This window comes from Megalobrama amblycephala, linkage group LG1 (genome assembly GCF_018812025.1).
Source record: "Megalobrama amblycephala isolate DHTTF-2021 linkage group LG1, ASM1881202v1, whole genome shotgun sequence".
Lineage (NCBI taxonomy): Eukaryota > Metazoa > Chordata > Actinopteri > Cypriniformes > Xenocyprididae > Megalobrama > Megalobrama amblycephala.
In genome coordinates this window covers 6,031,938-6,050,762 of record NC_063044.1, presented here as the reverse complement: position 1 = coordinate 6,050,762, position 18,825 = coordinate 6,031,938, and the positions used below count along the sequence as shown (strand labels likewise).

The window sequence follows — 18,825 nt, the reverse complement described above, 5'->3', positions numbered from 1 at the left end:
AGTTACATTCAAATGTTCAAAACATTCAAACTGGATGTGTCGATACTCGGGTAAGTTGCTATAAAACCGATGAAATGATCTAATGATTGTATATTACTGAATTTTGAATGTGAATGTGAAAGTATGTAATGTCCAGTTTGCAGAAGAAGTCAGTTCTCTTTATAACTTAAGAAATAGCGAAGTCTAGAACACGAGTTGTTTCGAAACATTAACGAGCAAATGAACAATTAGAGCCTTAGTTAAAGATCATAAATGTAAAATTATTTTATTAAATCAAAATTTTATATTGTACAAAATAAACAAGAACTCAAAGCACAGTTGACATTAAAGGGTTAGTTCACTCAAAACTGAAAATTCTGTCATTAATTACTCTCCCTCATGTCGTCCCAAACAAGTAAGACCTTCATTCATCTTCAGAACACAAATTAAGATATTTTTAAAGAAATCTGATCGTTTCTGGAATACACACTGGCAGCAACGTCATTGCATCTTTTGAGGTCCAGAAAGGTATTAAAGACATTGTAAAAATAGTAAATGTGACTACAGTCAACGTGACGAACCCGGCTCAATATTGGTTGAAGCTGTACACATGAACAGCACAATGCATGTGTGTGACGCTGACGCAGGAGCCGGCCAATAATGAGTCGGCATTTGAACGTAGAACCTGGATGTGCCGCAATGTAAATAACGTATGAGAATGACGAGTTGAGAGACGAATTTGTTAAATAAAGTCGTTATTTTTGTTTTGTTGTTACGCACAAAAATTATTTTCGTTGCTTCATAACATTAAGGTTGAACCACTGTAGTTATGTGGACCAATTTATGTTTCTGCCGGTGGGTGCCACACTCCACCTTCTCATTGCTCTCATTACATGAATTATATTTGGTGGTGTTTTTTTTTTTTTTTCGCTTGATGGTGCGTTTGATGAATTAATTGCACAGAAGTTATTTGTGTCTTGTGAAAAGAAATGCTCGAGCATTACATAGATGCGCTCTTGCTTTACTATAATACACTCTCAGCATTTGTCAATAAAATAATAACATCATAGAAACTGCTTCAAATGAACTATAACATCGAAAACAAAGCCATGTCTGAAAGCTGCAATCAATTTTCAATCGTGTATTTTTCCTTGGATGCTCGACCATTTCCGTGGGTGCTAAAGCCCAAGGAATATTTTAATTCTATTTGAATGTCTTTAGTTCCTTTCTGGACCTCAAGAGATGCAATGATGTTGCTGTCAATGTGTAGTTTAGAAACCCTCAGATTTCATCAAAAATATCTTAATTTGTGTTCTGAAGATGAATGAAGGTCTTACAGGTTTGGGATGACATGAGGGTGAGTAATTAATGACGGAAATTTCATTTTTGGGTGCACTAACACTTTAAGCTGACTGATGTTAACTCAATAATGTTCACTATAGAGTGGCTTGGGGCACCTTAGTGTTACGTTATGAATTGCACTTTAAGACATTTCGAAATGTGATCATATTCAAAAAGCTTGCGTAGGTAGAAGCTCTGTCTGCATATGTGTGTAGAGCATGAGATTTGGTAATTTAAACAACTACCAACTAAGAATAGGTATTTTATGAAAACATTCACAAACAAACAATGAAAACCAATATGGACCTTCTAATGCCTTTAAGATTTTACATGCTATCATAAAATTCCTAGACTATTTGTCTCCAGAATAAACAGCTTAACATCTCCAGATGCCAGATGCAATGAATTCATTAAATCTAGGCTGGTTCAGAATCCCTATGGCATAATATCCTGTTATTGAAAACATCTGAGTCCATTTATTGCAGTGATTGTAAGTACACATCATGCTGAGCTCTGTTCCACCGTATCTTCTGTATCAGATGTGTCGTTATGAACAGAGTGAGAATCTGGACCCCCAGCAGAATTATGACTACCGTGACAATCACTCCACCGTTGTGCTCAATCCAGCGGGAGATGCTTCCCAAACAGCCGCCCAGGAAGATCACGCTCTGAGCGGAGAACTCATCCAGCTGTTGGGCGCCCACTCCACACTGGGTGTTCCACACCGTCCCGTTCTCTAGGGGATCTACACAGCATGAAGGGGGCACTCCGCAAGCCTGGATCCCTGGAGCCGAACAGTTGAAATACCTGTGCCAGAGAAATGGATACTGGTGAGTCTCACTCAACTAGATTTGCAACAACAGACATAATGCTGTTTGAGTTTAAAAGTAGGTCTAGGGTGAAGTGTCATTTCTGCCCCACTGGTGGCACCAAGAATTAAAGGGATGTTCACCCAAAAAAGAAAATTCTGTTATCATTTACTAATCATTCATCCCTCAAGTTGTTCCAACCCTGTATGAATTTCTTTCATCTGTTGAACACAAAAGAAGATATTTTGAAGAATGTCGATAACCAAACGGTTGATGGGCCCCACTGACTTCCATAGTCTGAGAAAAAAAAATCTATGGAAGTCAATGGGGCCCATAAACTGTTGGTGACTGACATTCTTCAAACAACTATGAGAAAAATAATAGGTCAATACTTTGCTTATGTTTTGTGTTAATTTTTGGGTGAACTATCCCTTTAATGTAAAAATAAGAAGACCTACATGTTTATTTTTTTGGAAATTGTGAGTGAAACATGTTGTTTCCAGACCGATAGGATTGTATATGGTTGTTAAGGTGTTCTTAATGATGTTTAGCATGTTGCTGTGTGCAGTGTTGGGGGTAACGCATTACAAGTAACTTGAGTTACGTAATCAGATTACTTTTTCAAGTAACTAGTAAAGTAACGCATTACTTTTTCAATTTACAACAAAATATCTAAGTTAATTTTTCAAATGAGTAACGCAAGTTACTTTTTCACATTTATTGACTGACATGTTGTCCCCATGTTGTGAGAAATAAAGTGCAGAGATATTGTGTGCGCTGTGTAAGCATGATGGTTATTGTAGTTCTAGACTAAATGTGAACATGCATTTACTCATCTCACTTGCACAAAAACATTCAGTATTCCTCAAAATGAATAAAAACAGTGAAATGCAATCTCAGAATTTTTGCAAACCTGTAATAATTCACTATATTAAATTACACAAATATACCTTATGTATTTAATCTCAATTATTAACCAATGTCTCTGCTGCTGACCTTCAATATATCTAATTCAGCCATACTAATAAGCAGAAATACTTTAGATTAGATTTAGAAATAAGAACTAGAACTTCCTTCTCCTGTATCCTATTCTTCTTAAATCCAGAACGGCAGCACATCTGAAAGGTTTGTTTGAGCTGCGCCCTCTACTGTACAGGTGTAAATATGCTTTTCCTTCAGCCTGAGGCTTATTGATTTCACTTTTGGTGTGAAAGGGCCTTTTTTGCCAAAAATAGAACTTTTTTGTTGTTATTAAAAAACAAACAAACAAGCAAGCCCAGCCCCGGTGAGAAAAAGTAACGCAAAAGTAAAGTAACGCATTACTTTTCATAAAAAGTAACGAAGTAACGTAATTAGTTACTTTTTTAGGGAGTAACGCAATATTGTAATGCATTACTTTTAAAAGTAACTTTCCCCAACACTGGCTGTGTGGTTTCATGCAAAACTTGATGTCATGAAGCTAGGCTAGGGTGTTGCTATGTGGTTGCTATAGGAATTGTGAGTGGATATAGTGAATTTCTATGTGGTTGCTAGATGATTGCTTACTAGCTCAGGTCAAAAGGTTTCATGCAAAACTTGATGCAATCATGCTTGGATGTAGTTATAAGAGATTTCTAAGAGGTTTCTAAGAGATTAAGAGTGTGTTTTAGTGCATTTCTCTGTGAATGCTAGGTTGGTCTGGGTGGTTGCATACTTGACAGGTTAAAAAGGTTCTTCCAAAACCACCATATCATGATACTAGGGTGTTGCTAGGTGGTTACTAAGGGATTCTAAATTGGGTTTTAGTGCATTTTTGGGTGATTTCTATTCTACATGATTGCTTACTAGCCCATGTCAAAAGGTTCCATGCAAAACTTTATGTCATGATGCTAGAGTGTTGCTATGTGGTTGCCAAGGGATTCTGAGTGGTTTTTAGGACCTTCCATGTGTTTGCTAGATGATTGCTTACTAGCCCAGGCCAAAATGTTTTATGCAAAACTTGATGTAATGATGCTAGGGTGTTGCTATGTGGTTACTAAGGGATTCCAAGTGGTTTTAAGTGCATCTCCTGGTGGTTTCTACTCTATGATACTTACTTAGACTAGGTCATAAAGGTTGATGCAAAAATTGATACTATGATGCTAGGGTGTTGATAGGTGGTTCCTATGGGATTCTAAATTGGATTTTAGTGCATTTCTGGGTGGTTTCTACTCTATGATACTTACTAGTCTATGTCAAAAGGGTTCATGCAAAACTTTATGTCATGATGCTAGAGTGTTGCTATGTGGTTTCCAAGGGATTCTGAGTGGTTTTTAGGGCCTTCCATGTGGTTGCTAGGTGGTTGTTTACTAGCTTCAATGTTTGTAGGATTTTCTCTGTTTTATCACCCAACAAGCATAAAGTTCCTTAGAAAAGTAAAAGCATATGACACTTTAACAGATTGCATGATTTGAGGAAATTTGATCAGAGAATATATGTTGATAAACAGAAATACATTTTATACTCCCTTCAGTAGAGCCTTACTTTGTCGATAATGAATATTCATAATTGGTATTGCTAAATGAGGATTGTGATATGATAAAATGAAATATACTGGAAAGCATGCATTGGAAAAAATTATATAAAAAGTGTAAGTAAGATCAAGAACAACAAGCAGGAGAAAGTCCAGAACGCATTAAATGCTGGAGAGGCTCTTTGTTGCAAATTAGCTTGTATAAACTTTGGACTACTGCAGCGTTGGAAACTGTAATAAGGTCAGCCCTCTCTGGATTTCCACTCATTTTGCACTCACACATTGATTTCCCAGTCTCTGTAAGTATCCGCCCCGCAGCACTGCAGGCCCGTCTGGATCTCATCAGTGATGAACCTCAGGTCCAGGTCGTCCTGGTACCGCACCATGGCAGCCAGCATGCCTGAGCGCAAGTACTCCACAATCTGGCCTTGCAGGCTGTAAACTATGACCGCCGCCAGAACCTGCGCCACCACCAGGAGCAGCACGGCGGCCGAGAAGGTCCGAAGAAGGCACATGTTCTCCCGCAGCGCCCCCACGCATCCCGTCAGGCTCAGCAGGGCGAGAACCAAACCAAGAAATGTGAAGAGCAGCATGGGGTCCGTGCCGATACCGCTGATCTTCTCCTGAGCGAAGGACTCTTTATTGATCAGGCCCCACAGGCCTACTACTAGTGTGACCAGACCCAGAACAGTGAAGAGCAGGTTGCTCGTGATGAGGAGATACTTCAGAATATAGTCGCTCCAACTGGATGGACTGGGAACACGGGAAGTGAAGACATTCCAAGATGAAGCTCTGGTTGACCGTTCATGGCTGGATAAACTTCGAGCTGGTCTGACTTCCTGAACTGTCGTGCGTTCCCAGATACGAGACAGCTGAGGCACCTTCTGATGTTTTTACATCTCCCTGATGATAATATAAAAAGTAGAAATTAAAAATGAATTTGGTCAGTTGAATATCCTAAGAGTGTTTGGGCCAGATTCACTGAACAGTTTCAGTGCATTAAAAATAATAATAACAATAATTTTTAAGTTATTATTATTAACTATTATATTTTAATCAAACACTCTTGGTCAGTTGAGTATTCTCAGACAGTTTGGACCAAATGTACAGTTTCAGTGCATTAATAATAATAATACCAACTTAATTATCATTGTTATTTTCACACAAACAATTATAATAATAATAATATATATTATTGGTAACTGTTATTATTATTATTATCATTATTAATGGTTGCAAATAATAATGTAATACATTGCATATAATAAATATAATACACTGCTGCATGTGTTAATATTATTATATAGAATTATTATTATCATTACTATTATTTAAAAATAAGTTATTATTATTAATTATTATATCAAAATAGTTTAATCAAACAATTATTGCCACACTCAGTTTGCCACTAAATCCAAATCTAATCCTGCCTTTAATGGGTTTGTTCACCCCAAAATGAAAATTATGTCATTTATTACTCACCCTCATGTCGTTCTACACCCGTAAGACCTTTGTTCATCTTCAGAACACAAATTAAGATATTTTTGATAAAATCAGATGGCTCAGTGAGGCGTCCATTGCCAGCAAGATAATTAACACTTTCAATGTCCAGAAAGCTACTAAAAACATATTTAAAACAGTTTATGTGACAACAGTGGTTCGAACTTAATGTTATGAATTGACGAGAATACTTTTTCTGCGCCAAAAAAACAAAATAATGACTTTATTCAACAATATCTAGTGATGGACGATTTCAAAACACTGCTTCATGAAGCTTTAAAGCTTTACGAATCTTTTATTTCGAATCAGTGGTTCGGAGCGTGTATCAAACTGCCAAAGTCACATGATTTCAGAAAACGAGGCTTTGTTACATCATAAGTGTTTCGAAATTTCAATGGTTCACCACTGGGGGGCGTGTCTTTGGCAGTTTGATACACGCTCCGAACTACTGATTCAAAACAAAAGATTCGTAAAGCTTTAAAGCTTCATGAAGCAGTGTTTTGAAATTGCCCATCATTAATTTAGTTTTTTGGTATTCTCTGCATTTCATAACATTAAGGTTGAACCACTAGTCACATTAACTGTTTTAAATATGTTTTAGTAGCTTTCTGGACATTGAAACAGGGAGTGTTCTTGCTGGCAATGCAGGCCTCAGTGAGCCATCAGATTTTATCAAATCTTAATTTGTGTTCTGAAGATGAACGAAGCTCTTACAGGTTTGGAACGTGAGGGTAAACCAACCCTTTAAAGTCGCATCATTAGTTGAACCAGAAGTTATTTTACTCAAATGAGCAGAAATAAGTTTTCATTCTTTGATTTGCAGGATATTTTTAGTGAATTTGCTGCTAGAACAAAGCAGATGATGTGTGCTAATAAACAACACTTATCAGGCACAATCAATTGGCAAATATAGCAATTCAAAATTCAAAGAAAATTAACAGAAAGGAGTCACGCTACCTTTGGTATTAGAGGTTTGTTCTCTTCATTCTGAAATTGAGTCCTCCGCTCCCAGAAAGATAAAAATCTCCCAAAAGACGGGAACCACCCCATACCTCCCAAATACCGGGAGTGGACGCGTTATATCCTCCAGAACGCTCAGAGATGGATCCTGGTCGGCTGAGGGGTAGAGAAGACAGAAGGGAGCGATTTTGAGTGGGCCACGGCACAGCATTCCAGCATCATGTGAGAGTCACAGTACTGAGGATTAGAGGGTCAGGGTTTGAACCGGCCCTGGAGGCTCAACCAGACAGCGTGCAGCTCACATGAAAGACTAAATGCTTTAGCAAGATTGTTCACTGCTCCACAACTCAGACACAGTACAGATTATAAAACCACACACTGTAAAACTTTGCAGTGTGAATTTGCAATAATTAACTGGCAGCAGCTTCACCTACTGTCGTCTTTACAGTTTTTTACTGAAAAAAAAGTCCTGTAATTTATCTGTAAAATGCTGGCAGCACAGTTGCACTAAATTAAAACGTTTAAAGTTTATTTACTTAATTTGCAGAAACTGACTGCCATAAAATGGTCAATTGCCATTTAACGTTATAAACTAACATAGCATATTAACAGTGTGCTAATTTCATTTCAATTGTCCAAGAAAAATGTGAACCATTTTTTTTAAATCATTAAAACATCAGTTTAACTTGTTAATTAATTAGCAAACAGCTTGTCACTGCATCAGCAACTACACAGTTACTGCTTTTAAAGAAAGCAACATGCAGCATAACATCGGTGTTTCACTGTATTACAATCCTAAAATAGATGTTGCCAGCTATCTACCTCAGCAACCCACCCAAAGACACTGTACACACTGGGGCAATAGGCGATAGAGTGCCTGGGTGCTGAGCTTTCTCCCCTTAAATGCAACAAATATTTTGATTTATAGATTTTAATCTGTAATGACATAAAATAAAGGTTTATGTACAGGGAATATGCATTGAATGATACATTGCAGTCAAGTTGAAAATAATGTCCTATCATCTGCACTGATAGCCATGTGGGCAGATCGGGAGAACCGAGTTTGAGTTCTGGTATGCATGCTATAATCTTAATATTACAGTAGCATTTTTACACTTACAGTAGCATATTACACTTGCTTTACACTTACAATATAGTAGGCTAAATGAACTTTATACAGAAACACACTATATCACACACATACATATATACAGTGTATATTTGTATCTTGTCTTTTTCATTTATCACAAGGACATTTTACAGTGATTTGTTGACAGACCAACAGTAAATGCAAAACTGTTAATCCTGTCCAGTCTTTTCCAATCAATCTCCCATATAAAGTAATGTGTCCATTTGTACTGTTAAAATTGATATATGCCATACAGACAAAGTGCAGTCTTGTGCAGTTTCAATCACTACAAAGACTGTAGCCATAGTTTACATCTGAAATATTCATCACTGTTATATTGACCACATTGCTAAGCATTTTGACTATCTTGTTCGAGAACAATGACACAAGGACTTGTCATTTTGATGGCACTGATATGTTCATTAACATAAATACTTGCTTTTGATAGATGAAATAAGGATTCTGAGCAAGTTCCAGGCTTTTGCAGGTAATCCAATATGTTGTGCTGTTTGTACGAATTATTTAGAGAAATGAACATAGAGTTTTGCAAATTGTAATGATGATGTGAGAAATGTACCAAAGCAACTGAGAAAAACTGTAATGTCTTTGTGGTTGGACACATTGACAGTTACAGTTTTTGCAAAACGGCATGGCCTCTCCTCCTAGGGGTCAGTAAGCCAATCGTACTTAAGCTTTCGGAGGAAAAGTTTTACAATCCTTTGTCTCAAGCAGATCATTTACATGTGTAACTGGAAAGGTTGCTGATTAAGCAACTATTAAAGATTCTTATAATACTAATATGCTGCACAGGTATCGACATATCATATACACAATCATTTAATCTTTAAAATACAAATTCGTAGAGCTTAAACATGGTATATGGTGAGATTACATTAACTGTTGGTTCTATCATAAAATATGCATAAAATCAAAATATTTAAGTTAGTCTGCAAATGAAGTTAATGAAGTTTAATTAGAATTAGTAACATACTGTAAAGTAGATTACAGTAAAGAACTGTACAAGTAACATTAAAGGTGCTAAAGAGGATCTTTCCGTCGACTGAGAAACTAAAGACTGTTAGTGAGTTTTTGAAATGAGCGCATGCGTAAGAACAACCCCCCTCCTTCACAGCTCATTTTGAGGGAACGCCTCCCAAAACTCGTGCACGAGTATTTGAACACAAGTGTTTACCACCGGCATTCGCTGTTTTGTGTTAGTGGATTCATTATGTCGGACTCACCGCAGGTAACTCATAATCTGCAGTTGTTACTCCTGTCTCCTGACAAAAACATTTCATGCGGCGCCTGTGGAGTGTGGAAAGTTACTGGAGCGCGCAGCCGCGCACGTCTCTCACAAGGAACGTCACGGCAGTGATTGACAAGCCAGAGGGCCAATCGTTTACGCGATGATTGCGTAAACGATTGGCTGATGTTTTTAAGGCCCTACCTCGTGCACAGATGATGTATATTAATATTATTCCTTTCAGTGCACCTAATAAATAGTCTTTTATCAGTTAGTAAAGACAGTTTCAAGTAATATTGCAAAAATGTATAAAACAAAACATCCTCTTTAGCACCTTTAAATACTGGCAACAGTATTGTACCATTATTTTTCAAGACATTTTACAGTGTAAGTAATTCTGTTTTGGAAAAAGACAGTAAACTAGCTTTTCACTGAAAAGTCAAAACCTACAGCTACTGAAAACATTTGCAGTCCTCCGAGTGAAAATAAACATAAAATTTGTGTGATGTATGCATACATCTCATCACGACTTTTCCTGTGGTTACTTGTGCAGATGTGCTCGGCTGCTCGCTGGATTCTCTCCTGACCTTGGCTTCGGGTCTCCATTTGAAGAGGAGAGTGCAGCACAGTAGGTATTCCAGGAATGAACGGAGCAGATTTTTCCTTCTCACAGTTCCATCCACAGCCAAAGCATCTCACACCACCTGACTCCAAAAATATTACTCATACAGACACTGCTCTCTGTGCAAACTCCATAAAACTGTGCTCCCTTTGCCATGTCTGGAGGTTTACTGATGCTCGTTTTTAAACAGAGCCCCGTATGTTTGCAAGAGAAATGTGTGCATTGCACTCATCAATCTAACATTTGTGTTATAAGTGCCCTATTATGTTATTTTAAAAGTTACTAATTTTGTTTTGGTGGTCTCCTTCAAAAGGTTTACATGCATCCAAGGTCAAAAAAGACTTTAATTTTCTCATAATATACATTGCAGCATCACTTCTTTTCTCACAGTGTCTGAAACAGTTTGACAAATGATTCGCTCTCTATAAACCCCTCCTCTTTCTGATAGCCTACTCTGCTCTGATTGGTCATATGGCCCAGTGCCAGATCTTCCTCAGCACTTGCATACACAGTGATATGAACAGTAACAATAGTGTTGGCTTTATCATGTCATTTTGAGCAAGAGTCCTCGTCCTTTGGAAGTGCATGCAAAGTAGATTTGCATCTGCAGTGCAGAAAACAGCATCTTCTCAAAATGTTGACAACACGGACCAATCTCTTCCAGTCCCAGCTACAACTACAGTGTTTGAGGGTCAAAGTAGATGTTGTTCACTGGCAGCCAATGAAGACCATAGGCTGGCATTATGCACATTTTGTTTTACAAACCTACGTAGGTTCATTTTTTTGTGCACTTTGATCTTACAAACTTTGCAGACCGTTTACATTCACAAATGGCTATATTACATGAAATGAAATAGCATAATAGGGGCACTATAAAGATTCCCTGATAACTAGTTAATGTTGTGAAGGTTTTGAAGCATCACTATTACTATTGCTCATACTTTAAGTTAGAGATCTGAACTGGCTGAGAGACTTGGGGGCTCTTATGCAAACTTTATACTGCAAATCATCTATAAAAAAATAGTGGATGATCTGAACTATAGTCTATATAATATATGTACCACTCCTCAGTGTATTATTCTCTCTCTTGACATTTTGCCTCTCAGTACAAATTGATAATCACTTAGACAGAATAACTGCAAGTCTGGTATTTTTGTGGAAATCTATGATTTTTCCTTCATTGTTATGTTGATAAATGAAATCCACCTGTTAAATTTGGCTGTGGGTTAAAACCGTGTGCCAATCTGAACACGTCAACCGAGATTCTATGGTGCAGGCTGTAAATTTATAAAAACATATGCATTACCTCAGTTCTGCAGTTGCTTATTTAGAGGTATATCATTGGGAAAGTTTTTTGACAATAAATTAGACTCTCTCTAATGATCCAGACAATACAAATTTAAACGCCAAATTCAATATATCTGACTGTAAAGTGTCTAAAGTTTATTTCTCTTGCTACTGTTTGCTTTCTGGCATTAATAAGGATTTCCACAAAAATGTATTGTTTGTTCCTCTACTTTTTTTCACAGGCTTGCCACATTCCCCTTCACCAGAAATATTCTCTAATTGGAGATATATTGAAGAGACTGTTTCATTATGATGTGATGCACACTGCACAATCACATGTTCAGATAATAAAACCACCTGCCACATCACTTAAGATATAGAGTGGAAAACACAGTGTCTAATGCTATACTTGAAACTGCATCATCACCGCTAATATGAATCAATGACTCAAGCTGAAAAGCTGATGAAATCAGTCACAATCTTTGTTTTGTTTGTCATAATTTTTCTCCTAAGAGATGTGGCAGGCATTTATTTATTTATATATTTTTGTCATTTAATAGGCAATAATTATGTTTTTTTTTTCTCAATGGCTGATTCTTAATGCCAAGGATGATAACTATAATGATACAGTTATAAAAATCATTCTGAATATAAATGAATAGCAGAGTCCACACTACAACTATATCAATAACAGCACAGAGAAACATAATAGTTGGAATCACTTTCAGAACGATTTTTAACAGCTGATAAACAATAAAAACATCAACAGCCAATCAGAATCCATCCTGCTTTAAAGAACTTGAGCATTTAAAGCGGCAGACTACAAACTGCAACACACGCTTATAATAATCAGAACGATGGTCCGTTGGTGTGGACGCTAATATAGTTATCTTTATAGTTATTGTTCTTGGTGTGAACGGCCTATAAACAGAACAGCTGTTTTTAATCAGGTAATAAATAAATAAAAATAATAAATTGCTACATTATTTCAACCCTGTCACAGTAAGTTTAGAAATTAGTCTCATTCTTTGTGCCTTGCAATAAATCACTATTATAATTGGGGAAGAAGAAAAAACTTAATAGCCCATGACATTTCTTTTTAAAACATGTGTTTTCCACTCCAGAAATGTACAGTCAGTATTCTTGTACACTGTGCCAAGAACAATAGTTTTTCTATAACAAAATTGATAAAAGTTGAGCTTGACAAGGCCAATGCAAGTGTAAACAATGAAGTGTTGTTAAAGACTTACTTCTGTTTGAACCATGTGGTCATTTTTATTATGTCATGCCTTAAATATGTAGCTAGAAAGATCAAGACATTGTTTTTACATGGGAAATATTATACAATATAAAAGGGTTGAGCAGAAAGTTAAGATCAAAGACAAAAAAATATTTTAAAGGGGATATATCATGCAAATCTGACTTTTCCCATGTTTAAGTGCTTAAATTGGGTGCATCTACCAACCCAGAAAGCGTGAAAAATTACAACCCAGTAACTTTGTTTTGGTAAGCCTTTCTCTGCAAGCATGTGAAAAAATGAGTTGCTCAGATTTTGCTCCCCTTATTATATTATTACCACCTCTTAATCTGTATACGTTTCCACCCATGGCACCGCCATTTTGTTTTCGCAAACAAAAACAGTGTACCAGTTCTAACATCATGGCAAAAGTTTGAGAAAAGCATGCTAACTGTTCTGTCATTGGCTGCATAGATGAGCACTGAACACTATTTAGAGTCTCGTTAGCTTGGATAGCCTGCAAGTTGACCCAGGCTAGCTCAATTGCTTAAAAAGGAGCGTTTCTGTCCGAGCGATATTTTTGAAAAATTATTAGACCATTCACAACATTTGATAGCAATCATAAACATTAGCCTGGTGTGTATGGCTCTGTTTGGTAAACAGGTACGCTATGTATAGTGGGCGTCCATACTGGTTTTGCACAAAAGATTAACATGACGGCACATGCTAGTCGATGAGTTGAATCAACTCCACAGCAACTACATAAATTTATCCACTAACCGTTCAGAAACGTCCAGTTTCATTCTAAAAGTTGTAACTTCTCCCTGAGTCTCTCCATCAGTGTCGACTCCGGTTTGAACAATGTAAGGCTGAACACCGTTACTGACAATCCTCATTTTGTCTGCGTGAGATTCTCCTGCTTTGTTGTTGTTGAGCAACTGAAGCATGAGCTGTTAAAGCTCCGCCCTCTTCTGGAAAGGGGGCCGGGTGCAGCAGCTCATTTGCATTTAAAGGGACACACACAAAAATTATGTGTTTTTGCTCACAACCAAATAGGGACAAATTTGACAAGCTATAATATATGATCTGTGGGGTGTTTAGAGCTGAAACTTCACAGACACATTCTGGGGACACCAGACTTATATTATATTATTATAATTTCAGGTATAATTGAAGTTTCTGCAAATTTAAAATATGTATAACCCATTTTTTACATATTCATATTTCCTTTGCACTTATAAAAATAAAGTTTCCAAAAGGAGATTTTCATAGTGATGCAACAGAAAAAAACGTTTAATGGACAGTTCTTAAAAAAGGACCAATATGTTTTATTAGTGAAGTATAATTTAAAAATCTAATGAAATTTAGAACGTTTCCTCACTATAATAAAAACTTTTGTCGATTCATTCACTGCTCGATTCATATGGATTCGTTTTACAATCTCTTTATGAAATTTTTGAAGTGTCAAATAAGCTGTCACTAGAGGGACAGAAAGTTCTCAGATTTCTTTAAAAAATCTTCATTTGTGTTTCAAAGATGAGTGAAAGTAGGTTGCAGGTTTGGAACAACATGGCGGTGATTCTTTTTTTTTCAGTTTTGGGTGAACAAACGATTTAAGAGTGAATGACTGGCACAGCTGCGGCTCAGTATAACAAGAGAATGGCACAAGAGAGCGAGAAATCTTTGAAAAACAAAGAGAGTGGGCCAGATTTTTCATTCTGGCACTCGGGGCTCAGTGTGGTGTCATTTTTTCCATAAGTCCACGCTGGCCTGTTCTGCAGAGCTCTGCTGGCCGGGCCTGTGCATTGGATCAGAGCTCGAGGCTGTTGATTAGTCCAGGACCTGAGCCCAGATTCAGGATCCAGAGCTTGAGCTGGGTCAGAGGTGGAACATAAACCTGCCTTCTGGTTTTACCTAATCAATTTTTATTATTATTATTTGAGCAGTATCCTGCTCTTGCTGGACAACCAATTTGAAAGGTTGTTTCAAGCGTTTACAGATATCAGGCATTTTTAATATTTTAAGCAGTCAAAAAAAAAAAAAGGTGGTCTCCCTTAAAATGGAATAAACATAAATCTTGTGCTTTCTTCCTATTCCCATTTGTTCTTCCTCTGTGGCTTTATTGTCAGACTGTTTCATGTTGAATTGCATCCGTGAGCTGGACTGATGCTTTTTGCCCAGACAGGTTGAGACCTGCGGGAGGAATTTATAACCTGAATGTTCACAAAGTTGCATAAGTCCATAACATTTGAAAGTCAGTCTCATGAAAACATGCCCAGGTTATATTTCACCCCAACAATATAAAGAAAAACTAAAGAAAATACATTTTGCATACAGAAAATGAAGCATAAAGCCTGGACTTCCATGAAATATCTATCCATCCATTGTTCATCTATCTATCTATCTATCTATCTATCTATCTATCTATCTATCTATCTATCTATCTATCTATCTATCTATCTATCTATCTATCTATCTATCTATCCATCTGTCTGTCTGTTGTTCATCCATCCATCCATTATCCATCCATTATCTATCTATCTATCTATCTATCTATCTATCTATCTATCTATCTATCTATCTATCTATCTATCTATCTATCTATCTATCTATCTATCTGTCTGTCTGTCTGTCTGTCTGTCTGTCTGTCTGTTGTTCATCCATCCATCCATTATCCATCCATTATCTATCTATCTATCTATCTATCTATCTATCTATCTATCTATCTATCTATCTATCTATCTATCTATCTATCTGTCTGTCTGTCTGTCTGTCTGTTGTTCGTCCATCCATTCATCTCTCATCCATCCATTATCTATCTATCTATCTATCTATCTATCTATCTATCTATCTATCTATCTATCTATCTATCTATCTATCTATCTATCTATCTATCTATTGTTCATCTATCCATCTGTCTGTCTGTTGTTCATCTATCCATCATTCATCCATCCATCCATCCATCCATCCATCCATCCATCCATCCATCCATTATCTATCTTTCTATCTATCTATGGCAAAACTTACTATGATATGCTGAAATATTTAAGTTGTGTTGCTTAAAAAGCCTTCAAAGAAGAAAGGTGCATTTTTTCTTTTTCATTTCTTTTCTTTTTCTCTGTTATGCAGATTGAGATTTTCTACAACAATCAAGTCTTCATGCTGTTTTCAAATATGTGAAAATATTGCACTAATCTCATTATATGTGTTGCAGAAGTACTGCGTTCCTGACTGGACAGCATCCAGATATTTTCCTAAACTCGATCAGGCCAGAAAACACTGATCTCTCCTTCATTCTCACACTGACCGGTTTTGATTGGATTAGCAGTGCTTGTTTGTTTATAGAGGATCTCTTTGCAACACAGGTGGAAATTCATCTCTAACTCTCACTTTCTGTTATATACATTTTTCAAGTCTGACCTGGGAATGAATCTGAAGGGGTTTGCAAAAGCCTCTGTTCTTCATTTCACCTTCAAACAGTCTATTTTACTATTGCATTAGGCTTACTGCATGCACAAAGACTATGTGGACAATTTTATGAGATTTTTTTCATTGTTGTTTAGGGGAAAACCTGAAAGCTCCATTGCACTCTTGTTCAGTATGTAATTTGTTATTGCTGTGGGATTTGTAGACGACTTTCTGCATCATGAATTTTATTCTCTTTTCTGGTCCATATGTAGAAAAGTTCATTTTATCTGTCCATAACTCTTTACTCTCCCAGCCAAAATGACTTAATCACTGAAGCTTTTCTTAAACGGTTGAAGATTTTCCATGTGTTTGAGCAATATTGATACCTTTCAATCAAGAAGAGACAGTATTAATGCATTTTAAGATATTATTTCTCATGCATTATTATTATTCCAGACCAAACTTTGAGGGGGAAAAAATCCCTGGAAAAAATTCCTGAGACATAGAGACCAGAATATCGAAGAGATTTGATAGTGGACTCTTCTGACTTGGACCAGTAAGTAACCACCTAGCATATCTTAGCAATGATCACATTGGTTTTGCACATGTAAGCACCACTTATAGCTCACATTCTTCAGCTAAATTTTATATTAATGGAAATAGCATGTTTTTTACGTTTTTACAAAATCACTCAAAGCTGTTTGGATCTTAGATGTTTGTCACAACTCATAGTTCTCACAAAGACTGGAGGTGCATGTGATTGATTCTGGTAACATGCAATAGTTTTTTTTTTTTTTATTGTACTGTAGTATTCGGTCTGGCATCGTCATGCTGATGAATGCGTTTATACTGATACGGAAAGAGCCGAAGCCAAGCTGTTATTTGTTTCAAATGTTGAATTACGTAATGCTCTCATGACTCTAGGGAACTGCCTTGGCCAGATCTTTTCTGCACACTTTCAGAACATGCAGTTTATGTAATGAAAGCTCAAAAGTTCAATAAGGAACATTCACGTTCTCACAAGGGCCCACCAAATTTGATCCAGAACATCTATTTTCGCTTCTCTTTTGAAAACAGTTAAGTAATGTCACATGAATTCTGCGCACAATGAAGTCACGTTATCACGGCTTTTGGGAAAAAGAGCACTCCCATCCAAAACACCCATAAGGCACATGCGGAACTGTTTGTAATTGTGTAACTTTTGGAAATACTTATGGATCTATGGGAATTGCTTTACTACGACCACTTTTCATTTTTACAAGTTTTTTTTTTTTTTCCTCAAAAGTATTTTCTGAATAACAGGTGCAGGCCAGTTATGTTCTTAAGGGATAGTTGCAACTATTTTTTTTGCCACATTTCTCAGGTCAGAACTGAAATTCTCAAAACTACTTGTTCAACCACCACATCATCTAGTCACTTGTGCACATTATAAAAGCAGTTTCTCATTCTTTTGAACAAATTTCAAGTGCTTTAGTACATTCAGGCAATTGATTATGTACAATTGTCTGCTATTTCCTACATTATCAATTGCTAATATCATGTTGCTCAAAATGTGTTATATGGTTCTCTGCTGAATAGTCTTAGCCCTCAAAACATCTAGTCATTAAATGCAAAATGGTTGACCTAGTTATCAAATTGTGTCAAGTATATTATCTATACATTTCTATTAGACTTTTGTAAATGTGTCCTGAATTGATGAATTTTGCTGGTGAATCCTTAATTTCACTAATGTATTCAGGGGAATGCAAAGCATTAGTTCAACCAATGACCCAACCAGTTCTCTAAAACAGCTCAAAGATGCATGTCATGAATCTTCAATTGGAAAGCATATATAGACAGAGTACAACACAAGAGTTTCAATTTCTGATAATGGAAGAACAACATGGAAATAAAAAGGGTCAACAGCTGGAAAGAAGAAGAGGAGTAAGGATGTGTGGTAGAAGGGTAGGGAGGCAAAGCAGAGGAAGAGGTAGATAAGGCAAAGGGCGTAGGCATGTTTCTAGTGAAATAAGGACCACTATTGTGAACAATGTTCTCAATCATGACCTTACAATGGCTTATGCAGGTCTAAAGGTGCAGCCTTTGGGGAAAAACCTTTTCCTCAATCATTCAAGCATTTCATAGACATATCAGGTATGTATCTCAGCAATGTGCACTGTACTCTAATATGGTATGCATGCTATAATCTTAATATTACAGTAGCATTTTTACACTTACAGTAGCATATTACACTGTAAAAAAATCCCAGTAAAATTTACGGTAAAAAAACGTCAGCTGTGTTGCCAGAACTTTACCGTAAAAAATACAGTAGCAACGTAAAAAAAAATCTGTTAAATTTACGGTAAAATAACGTATTTCATTAACTGATATAATGTTAATTTACCAACCTAATGAAGTACTAATATCTGTTTTGTATCTTTATAATACACTGACAGTCACCAAACACAGTGGTGATAAGAGTCACATGATGAATCAAAGATCATCACAAGCAGCTTTTCCACAAGCTGAGGAGGACAATACTAACATATAGAAGGTGCACACAGTGTCATTCACACACACACTAAACACCATCATGGTAACATGCATGAAATTTTAAAAATGCAATAAACATTAATTTAACAACATTAGATGTAACATAAAACCCTAATGTACATAACTGATTAGAAAAAAATGAGAAAAACTAAGAAGAAAAAGTTATTTCAACAAAAATATATCAAATGTGAAGTGTTTTTCACTGAAATTTTACAATGAATTGTTATTTTTCACTTCCAAAAACTGTGAATTTAACGGTATTTTACCGTAAAATTACATTAAATGTA

General features: G+C 36.4%; 1 protein-coding gene and 1 long non-coding RNA gene across 2 annotated transcripts; one reads left to right on the top strand and one right to left on the bottom strand.

The window, feature by feature from the left end:
- Window positions 1-239: 239 nt before the first annotated feature.
- LOC125262320 (tetraspanin-10) lies at window positions 240-7,490 on the bottom strand. Its single transcript, XM_048181029.1, is given in 4 exon segments — window positions 240-2,127; window positions 4,900-5,435; window positions 5,437-5,523; window positions 7,078-7,490. Coding segments are annotated over 4 exon segments (1,047 nt in total). The 5' UTR covers window positions 7,171-7,490; the 3' UTR covers window positions 240-1,796.
- A 1,114-nt stretch (window positions 7,491-8,604) lies between these two features.
- On the top strand, window positions 8,605-11,737 carry LOC125262327. The gene is made up of 3 exons (XR_007183547.1): window positions 8,605-8,696; window positions 10,006-10,080; window positions 11,604-11,737. It is a non-coding gene; the product is annotated as an uncharacterized LOC125262327 (long non-coding RNA).
- Window positions 11,738-18,825: the final 7,088 nt, after the last annotated feature.